At 51.6% G+C, this 10,066-nt stretch overlaps 1 protein-coding gene across 1 annotated transcript; it reads left to right on the top strand.

Annotated features, from left to right (window-relative positions):
• Positions 1–3,911: 3,911 nt before the first annotated feature.
• Positions 3,912–9,479, top strand: LOC140460768 (uncharacterized). The gene has a single exon (XM_072555446.1). The coding sequence runs from the start codon at positions 4,316–4,318 to the stop codon at positions 5,114–5,116; it is 801 nt and encodes a 266-aa protein (XP_072411547.1). The 5' UTR covers positions 3,912–4,315; the 3' UTR covers positions 5,117–9,479.
• The last annotated feature ends 587 nt before the right edge of the window (positions 9,480–10,066 follow it).

Here is a 10,066-nt window from a genome sequence, read left to right as displayed (position 1 = left end):
CATATTGCTAGTGAGATTGGGAATGCCCATAGTGCGTTTATCTTGGACAATGGTGCAGACCTCACCCTCCCGGGCGAGTATATAGTCTAAGGCATACCGATTCTGCATAGAGTAAAGACACAAGTCTGATAATCCCAGTTTACTCTGTTCCAGAGCCTCTTTACTCTTATTTCCTCAAATGGTCAGGCCACAAAAGAGGGAATTGCGTTTCTGTTGACTTGTCACCCCTGCCGATCCTTCCAACCTCAGGGTACTCTGGATTCCCCAGCCTATCGGGTGTCCTGTATTGTCACCCAGTCCATTGGGATCCTTCCAGTTGGAGCAAGGTTGGCTGGGAGTGACCGCTGCATCCTCCGCAGATGGAGATTCCATCGACTTGTCCACTGGCCTGGACAAGGTACTGTTGTGGGAACAAGGGCTCCGGTAGTGACGTTATGAGAGACATCTTTGCCATCCAGGACAAGGAAATTGGTAGCTTTACCTTAGCTGAAGAAATAATAGTCTGGTTTGGTGTATATTAGGGAGAGTTTGTCAAAAGAGGTTACTGAAATGTTACAGCAGGGGGTCTGGTCAGGTCTACAGGAGTATAGGGTCAACGTTTTGCAAGAGGAGTCGCTTGAGCGCTGTAAAAAATGGGCCAAGTGACTCGAGCACTTGCAGTGTATGGGAGACAATGGTCCTCAGAATGCTGTTCCCGTTGGGCTCTCCCTTCGCTCTATTGTACATGGTCTTGGTGACAGTATCAGGTTCTGAAAAGAGAAAAGGCCTATAAATCCGCAAGGATCTGTTTTGGGACCATTGCTGTTTGTCATTTTTATAAATGACCTGGAGGAAGGGTTAGAAGGTTGGGTGAGCAAGTTTGCGGATGATACGAAAGTCGGAGGAGTTGTAGATAGTGAGGAAGGATGTGGCAGGTTACAGCGGGATATAGAGAAGCTGCAGAGCTGGGCAGAAAGGTGGCAAATGGAGTTCAATGTAGCTAAGTGTGAGGTGATTCACTTTGGTAGGAGTAATAAAAAGATGGATTACTGGGCTAATGGTAGACTACTTGGTAGTGTGGAAGAGCAGAGGGATCTTGGTGTCCATGTACACAGATCTCTGAGAGTTGCCACCCAGGTAAATAGTGCAGTGAAGAAGGCATATGGCGTACTGGCTTTTATTGGTAGAGGAATTGAGTTCCGCAGTCCTGAGGTCATGCTGCAGTTGTATAAGACTCTGGTGCGGCCGCATCTGGAATATTGTGTGCAGTTTTGGTCGCCATACTATAGGAAGGATGTGGAGGCACTGGAACAGGTGCAGAGGAAGTTTACCAGGATGTTGCCTGGTATGGTAGGAAGATCCTATGAGGAAAGGCTGAGGCACTTGGGGTTGTTTTCATTGGAGAAAAGAAGGTTTAGGGGTGACTTGATAGAGGTGTACAAGATGATTAGGGGGTTAGATAGGGTTGACAGTGAGAACCTTTTTCCACGTATGGAGTCAGCGATTACAAGGGGGCATAGCTTTAAATTAAGGGGGGGGTAGATATAGGACTGATGTTAGGGGTAGGTTCTTCACTCAGCGAGTCGTAAGTTCATGGAATGCCCTGTCAGTAGCAGTAGTGGACTCTCCCTCTTTATGGGTATTTAAGCGGGCATTGGATAGGTATATGGAGGATAGTGGGTTAGTGTAGGTTAGGTGGGCTTTGATCGGCGCAACATCGAGGGCCGAAGGGCCTGTACTGCGCTGTATTCTTCTATGTTCTATGTTAAATGCACAAGGGAAGGGTTCCATTCCAGGTCTATGTGCCACATAAGGCCTGCTGTACCCCAGGCAGTGTTACACCAGCTGTTTGTATACACAGACCGGAGGTATTGGAAAGTGATATTTCTCTTCACAGGATCAGCAGTAGGGAGTCTGACAAATAGAATGGAATCGGGGACTGGGGACGGGGCAAGTAAGTCATCTCCCGATAGAGAGGAGTAACATACTACTGCCTCTGGGGTGAAGAGCGTTCTGTGGGCCTGTATAAATAAGTTCCTTGTGGATTGAGGAGTTTCCCCTATCAGGCTTCCCTTTTCTCGAGTCGGCCCGTCCTACAAAAAGGGATGGTGTTCCTGGGCGCCCTTGAAATATTTACCATAATGACAGGGTTGATCATTTTTATCCTCACTAGGCTTGCGTCTGCAGGTAAGATCAAAAAGACAGGTTCGGTAACGCCATGGTAACTCCCCCTGATTTCTACTGTCCAGATGGACCATCTGGTCTTTCTGATGTAAGAGTCCATTACAATAATCAATCTTCATCACGTTCCACACGTCAAAGGGGTCTGGTCCGGTGCACTGGACGACATCTCCTCAGTATGGGTGGTGGATAACCTCTGATCATTCCCGGTCCCATCCATACTTAGAGCCTTTCCCCATCAGGATGTTGTACGTGATCAGAAAGGTGAGGAGATAAGTGATCCCCCACATGTCCCTCCTCTTAGTTCAAGTATCTGTAATAAGATTAACATTAGAACAACAGCAGGATTCAAAAACCCAAATGGACAGGGTCCACTCCTTTTGTTCAGATTCCAGGATTCTCTCCTCGTCTTTCCCCCTTTTGATTGGTGCGGTCAATCAATTTACAATGGTGCCGTTGGACCCAAGCTGAGCGCCCAGCAACTTTGGCCGACGGAGGGGTGGGAAGTAAAACCTGGAAGGGGCCATCCCAATGAGGTTGGAGACCTTTGCCAGTCCAGTCCTTGACGAGCACCAACGAACCAGGGTCTACCCGTGACGAGGCTGAAAGGGAGGGAACATCGCTGTAGGCCGCACGCTCCTGGGAGTAAAAGGCAGACATAACATTCATTAGAGCAAGAACATAACCAATCATTGCTTCGGTCACGTGGTGGACGTGGACTGAGAAGGGAGCTGAATCGTTCCAAAGGGTACGGAGGGGGTGACCAGAGAGACTCTCAGCTGGAGACAGTCGTGTCTTGCCCGCAGACATGGATCGCATCTGGAATAAGGCCACAGGGATTAACATAAACAGGAGGGGCCAGACTCTGCCATTAATTTGGCAAGTTTAGTCGTGAGTCTGGTTAAAACATTCAACAAGGCCGGCCGCCTGAGGATGATAAGTACCATGCAGTTGCCGACAAATACAAAGCTGGGAACAGAGTTCTCCGTTAATATTACCTACAAATGTGACTGGAGTCATAGAGATGTACAGCACAGAAACAGACCCTTCGGTCCAACTCGTCCTTGCTGACAAGAGAGCCAACCCAATTTCGTCCCAGCTGTCAGCACCCGGCCCATATAGGGGCCAAGTGATGGCAAACGTGACTAGATTAATTTAGGATATCTGGGCAGGTTGGGCCAAAGGGTCTGTTTCCGTGCTGCGTGACTCTAATTGTCTTCAGTGAAAGCAGAAGTGTGGTTGTGAAGGCTGGACTTTCAGAGCATGTTTTGCCCTGACTGGGAGCAGAAGAGTTTGACTGAAGTGTGTCGGTGTTAATGCCTTGATGTCTCATTTTGCTTCACCTTCTCGGTGTCATTAACCATTTTGTGTCTGGTCCTTCCTCAAGAAGCTGCATTGCAGGTTCACCCTGAATTGACACACTTTTTTTTTATGCTTCCCAAAATCAGACCTGCTCACTCTCAGCAGGATCCCAGTGTTGTGAAAGATATTAACTTTCAGGTGGAGGTATCCAAAATTCAGAGAGATGTCAGTCTTGATGTTTTTGCTTTTTCTGGCCCTGGAAGATCCTGAATCAGCACCTTCAGGAGAATTAGTTAGAGTGGAGTGAGAACAGAGGGGAACGGAGAGTGGGATGGTACTTTCAGTTTTGTGGAACAACAAAAGAATATTCCACAGAAAGTAGAATTGCTTGTTCTGAATTTCTACCCTGCACTGATAGTGATGACTTTTGTAATCTCTTTTTGCAGAGTATTTGAAAATCTGAAGACTGAAGTTTCAAAATCAATGGATGAAGGGCTTATTCCCGAAACATTGAGTCTTCTGCTCCTCGGATACTACCTGACCTGCTGTGCTTTTCCAGCGCCACATTTTTTGACTGACTCTCCAGTGTCTGCAGTCCTCACTTTGATGTCAATGTCTGACAGTCTCTCAATCCATCAGGACCACAACGATTTTTGACTGTGATTTCTGTGAGAGGGATCAACGCTTTTTGGTTCCTCTTTGAGGAAGTTTTCAGCATCAGTGGGACTGGACGAGAGACCCCACTGTTACAGCGCACTGTGTGTGGAGCCTGAAACAGTTATACGGCCTGGGAAGGGGACTTCACGGCAGGGAGGGGCTCTACACGTGTTTGTGTGCAGCTGAAGCTGTGGCCATGGAGAAACCTGAGGAATCCCGCCCTGTGGAGGAACCGTGGAAGTGTGGCGACTGTGGGAAAGGCTACCATTTCCCGTCTGCCCTGGAGACTCATCGGCGCAGTCACACCGGGGAGAGGCCATTCCCCTGCCCTGTCTGCGGAAAGGCCTTCAGACATTCCTCTAACCTGCAGGCCCACCAGCGGATCCACACGGGGGAAAGGCCCTTCCGCTGTCCCGAGTGCGGGAAGGCCTTCGGCACATCCTCCCACCTGCTGACCCACCAGCGGATCCACACAGGAGAGAGGCCATTCACCTGCTCTCAGTGCGGGAAGGGCTTCAGGTATACCTCCCACCTGCTGATCCACCAGCGTATCCACACGGGGGAGAGGCCCTTCAGCTGCCCCGAGTGCGGGAAGGGCTTCAGCACTTCCTGCAACCTGCTGACCCACCAGCGGATCCACACCGGGGAGAGGCCCTTCAGCTGCCCCGAGTGCGGGAAGGGCTTCACCTGCTCCTCCAACCTGCGGAACCACCAGCGTGTCCACACGGGGGAGAGGCCCTTCAGCTGCCCCGAGTGTGGCAAGGGCTTTGCCCAGGTCTCCTCCCTGCTGACCCACCAGTGGGTCCACACCGGGGAGAAGCCAGTCACCTGCTCTCAGTGCGGGAAGGGCTTCACCAGCTCCTCCAACCTGCTGGCCCACCAGCGGATCCACACCGGGGAAAGGCCCTTCACCTGCTCTCAGTGCGGGAAGGGCTTCACCTACTCCTCCCACCTGCGGAAGCACCAGCGAGTTCACGTGCCATCGCAGGGGGATTGAAGGAGTGACGGCCGAGTGCCAATATCAATTGAACTGTGGACCTGTTTCTGGGGAGTCCCGGGTTTGAATCCCGCCACGACAGATGGCAGAATTGGTATTCGGTCAGAAATGTGGAGTTCGGAATCTGACGATGAGACCGTTTCAGGGAGGGGGTGGTGCGGGGGAGAAAGCCCCCATCTGATTCCCTCTGTCCCTTGTTAGGGAAGGGAACCGCCATTGTGGGAAAGGATTCACTCAGTCGTTCCAGCTGCATCCTTTACCCGGTCTGGCCTACACCTGACTCCAGACCCACAGCAGTCTGGTTGACTCTACACTGCCCCTTCCTGGCAAATGAGCAGGGAGACACTTACTTGGAGACAGGGTATGGGTTAAAATTGCTGAGTGAGGCAATACTTCCTCCGGGTTACGGATGTACCAAGGATCCAATTACAAAGGGACAACTTGGTGCTCGCCAATAGTGAAGACAGTGAGGGAGGTGGGACAGGGGAGGTGTGGTGTGTGCAGGCAGTCAATACAGGTAATAGCTTGTAACTTTGACTTTGGAAACAGAACCAGTCTGACTCAAGATTGGGATACAGGCCGACTCTGACCTCACACCTTTAATGAGCTGAGATGTGAGCTTTTGCTATCAAACCTTGTTATCTCGATTCTGGGATTCACATTGTAATGAGACCTGCAACCTATTTGAAAAGGTGGAAGACTTAACAATCTAGGTTTGTTGAATATACCATTTCAGTGGCAGGACGCTGGAATGTTTTGCTCTAAATTGTGTCTCAGGATCTTATCCTCCACAACCACCTGATGATGAGGCAGCACTCCAAAAGTTACTGCTTCCAAAGAAGCCTGTTGGACTCCAACCTGGAGTTGTGTGATTCTAGAATCTGGTCTCCAGCATCTGCAGTCCTTGTTTTTACCTCGTTGATTTTAACCCTACAGCGGATCCTCTTGCAAGGATGCCTGCCTTGAAGAAGTTTTCCTCCTCTCTCTCTACAAGAATCTCAGGGAGTCCCTCTCCCACTGCAACTCCCAGGTCATTTCCTCTGCCCTGAGGCTCTTCAACCATATCCTGAAACAGACTCGCTACCACAGCCCCATTCGCTTCCTCAGTGCCTGCCTCCGTAACCAACTCATCCTACACAGACTCTGGACCACCTTTAAACCAGCAGAGTTCGGATCCGAACAGGACAAACAGTACAGACTACAGATTCAAAAACACCAGCAACGGTTCTCCTTCAGGATCCTCCGCTCCACGCTTGCAGCAATGCGCCGTCACCTAACCTCTCTCCAGTCAGCCCTGCCTCAGCTGAGGGCCACACTCTCTCAGAATTACAAAGGACCCCCTCTGTACTACATCCTCAGGAGAATTCATACTCTCAACAAACAGTATTTCAACTCCATCTTAAACATCAAAAACTGTAAGTACAACAAACCTTTATCCACCCACCTCCATAACCAGCGCTCCTCAAACATTCCAGAAGATTCCCCCGGCCTCTGAAATTGCTCGGACGCCATTAGCCATGCGGCTGGTGCAGCTGCCGCCCCCACGCTGATTGATGTCACTTCCGCCCCCATCATGGCTACTCCCACAGCCACTTCCGCCCCTCACAATTCCTCATGCATCACATGTGACATCATTTCTGCCCCTCACATCATCGCTGATGTCACACGCTCAGTGACTTCCGCCACCCTTACTGCTGTGGTCACCCCCACTTCCACCCCCACCAACGCCACTCACCTGCATTCTGCTGACATGCCCCCCACAGATCCCACCGTCACCATTCCTGGCCTACAGAACCCTGAGGGGAACACCACCCCAGCTCATGACTCCACCCCCCATTCCCCCCCACCATCACACCCACTCCAGTTACCGGCTCCGCCCCCACTCCCAGCTCCACACCCACACCAGATCCCAGCTCCCAGCCCTGCCGCGTTTTCACCATCCCCCCAGACCTCCCCCTCACTGAGGATGAACGATTAGTCCTCAGCAAAGGACTCATCTTCATCCCCCTCCGTCCACGCATCAATGAATTTAATACACGCCGTGATGTCGAACACTTCCTCCGCCTCCGAGCTTACTTTCACAATCTGGACTCCCGCCCACCTTCCGAGGACCCCTTCACCCACCTCCAACACACTGCATCCACCTGGACACCCCGCGCTGGCCTATTACCTGCCCTCGACCTCTTCATTTCCAACTGCCGCCGGGACATTAACCGCCTCAACCTGTCTACCCACCCTCCCCCACTCCAACCTCTCACCCTCACAACGCGCAGCCCTCCAATCCCTCTGCTCCAATCCTGACCTCACCATTAAGCCAGCGGATAAAGGGGGCGCAGTGGGAGTCTGGCGCACTGACCTCTACGCCGCTGAAGCCAAACGCCAACTCGAAGACACCTCTTCCTACTGCCCCCTCGACCATGACCCAACCCCCATCACCAACCCATCATCTCCCAGACCATACAGAACCTCATCACCTCAGGAGATCTCCCAACCACAGCTTCCAACCTCAGTCCGGGAACCCCGCACTGCCCGGTTCTACCTCCTTCCCAAGATCCACAAGCCTGACCACCCTGGCTGACCCATTGTCTCAGCGTGCTCCTGCCCCACTGAACTCATCTCTACCTACCTCGACACTGTCCTATTCCCCCTAGTCCAGAAACTCCCCACATACGTTCGAGACACCACCCACGCCCTCCACCTCCTCCAAGACTTCCGTTTCCCCGGCCCCCAACACCTCATCTTCACCATGGATATCCAATCCCTCTACACCTCCATCCGCAATGTCCAGGGCCTCCAAGCCCTCCGTTTTTTCCTCTCCAGACGTCCCCAACAGTACCCTTCCACCGACACTCTCATTCATTTGGCTAAACTGGTCCTCACCCTTAACAATTTCTCCTTCGAATCCTCCCACTTCCTCCAGACCAAAGGGGTAGCCCATGGGCACACGTATGGGCCCCAGCTATGTTTGTCTCTTTGTTGGCTACGTAGAACAGTTGATCTTCTGTAATTACACCGGCACCACTCCCCACCTCTTCTTCCGCTACATTGATGACTGCATTGGCACCACCTCGTGCTCCCGCGAGGAGGTTGAGCAATTCATCAACTTCACCAACACATTCCACCATGACCTTAAAGTTAACTGGACCATCTCTGACACCTCCCTCCCCTTCCTCGACCTCTCCATCTCCATTAATGATGACCGACTTGACACCGACATTTTCTACAAACCCACCGACTCCCACAGCTACCTGGATTACACCTCTTCCCACACTACCTCTTGCAAAAATGCCATCCCGTATTCCCAATTCCTCCGCTCCCGCCGGATCTGCTCCCAGGAGGACCAGTTCCACCACAGAACACACCAGATGCCCCCCTTCTTTAGAGACCGCAATTTCCCTTCCCACGTGGTTAAAGGTGCCCTCCAAGGCATCTCGTCCACATCCCGCACTCCTGCCCTCAGACCCCACCCCTCCAACCGTAACAAGGACAGAACGCCCCTGGTGCTCACCTTCCACCCTACCAACCTTCGCATAAACCAAATCGTCTGCCGACATTTCCGCCACCTCCAAAAAGACCCCACCACCAGGGATATATTTCCCTCCCCACCCCTTTTCCGCCTTGCATATCTACTTGGTTAGGTCCACCCCCCGCCCCCCCCCCACAACCCATTAGGAAGACTGGGTGCCTCCTACCAGAGCGCTTTAGGGAACATCTCCAGGACACCTGCACCAATCAACCACACCGCCCTATGGCCCAACATTTCAACCGCCCTTCCCTCACCACCAGACGCCTGGAGGAAGAACGCCTCATCTTCTGCCTCGGAACACTTCAACCCCAAGGCATCGATGTGGACTTCAACAGTTTCCTCATTTCCTCTTCCCCCACCTCACCCTAGTTCCAAACTTCCAGCTCAGCACTGTCCCCCTGACTTGTCCTAACTTTCTATTTTCTTTTCCACCTATCCACTCCACCCTCCGCCTTGACCTATCACCTTCATCCCCTCCCCCACTCGCCTATTGTACTCTATGCTATTTTCTCCACTCCCCCACCCTCCTCTCACTAGTCTCTCCACGCTTCAGGCTCTCTGCCTTTATTCCTGATGAAGGGCTTTTGCCCGAAACGTCGATTTCGAAGCTACTTGGATGCTGCCTGAACTGCTGTGCTCTTCCAGCACCACTAATCCCGAATCTGGTTTCCAGCATCTGCAGTCATTGTTTTTACCCAATAGTAAAGACAGGGTGGGGGGGGTGAGGAGGAGGGGAGGTGTGGGGTTCAAAAAGCAACTGCTTTTTCTCTGCCTTTTTGCTGGGGGGATCTGAAGCTGTAACAAAGTTGGTTTGCAATAAAGGTTACCTGAACTTACCGCCGGGCTCAGACTCTCATTGAAAGCTTTGAGCTCCAAGAGGTTTTTGTTTTAAAGCTGCTCATTTCTTTCAGCCTCCTGCACTAAGTTTAGAACATAGAACAATCCAGCGCTGGGGAACTCAAAACTAGGGAGGGGGAGGGGGAGGGGGAGGGGGGGGGCATTTTTACTTAAATATAAGGAGAGAGATTTAAAAGAAACCGGCGGGGCAATATTTTGAAAGAGGGTGAATTGCATGTGGAATGAACTTGCTGAGGATGTGGTAGATGCAGGTACAGTGACAACATTGAAACAGCATTCGGATGGATACATGAGTAGAAAGGTTTAGAGGGATATGGGCCAAATGCAGGCAAGTGGGACTGGTTTAGATTGGAATCCTGGTCAACATGGACAAATTGGACCGAAGTGTCTGTTTCTGTGCTGTATACCTTTATCGAAACCAGTAGATTTCTGAAAGGGGCTTGACAGGATAGATGCAGATAAAATGCTCCTTTGTGGGGAGGGTCATCGAATTCCGACAAGGTGGAAGCAGGCCATTCAGCCCATCTATTTCACTCTGGCCCTCTGAACAGTATCCCACCCATACC

Source organism: Chiloscyllium punctatum, chromosome 36, assembly GCF_047496795.1.
Source record: "Chiloscyllium punctatum isolate Juve2018m chromosome 36, sChiPun1.3, whole genome shotgun sequence".
NCBI classification, from domain to species: domain Eukaryota; kingdom Metazoa; phylum Chordata; class Chondrichthyes; order Orectolobiformes; family Hemiscylliidae; genus Chiloscyllium; species Chiloscyllium punctatum.
This window is presented reverse-complemented; position numbering and strand designations above follow the sequence as displayed.

Excerpts from the sequence above, each read along its gene's own strand:
- LOC140460768 (XM_072555446.1), top strand. The coding sequence starts at position 4,316 with ATGGAGAAACCTGAGGAATCCCGCCCTGTGGAGGAACCGTGGAAGTGT.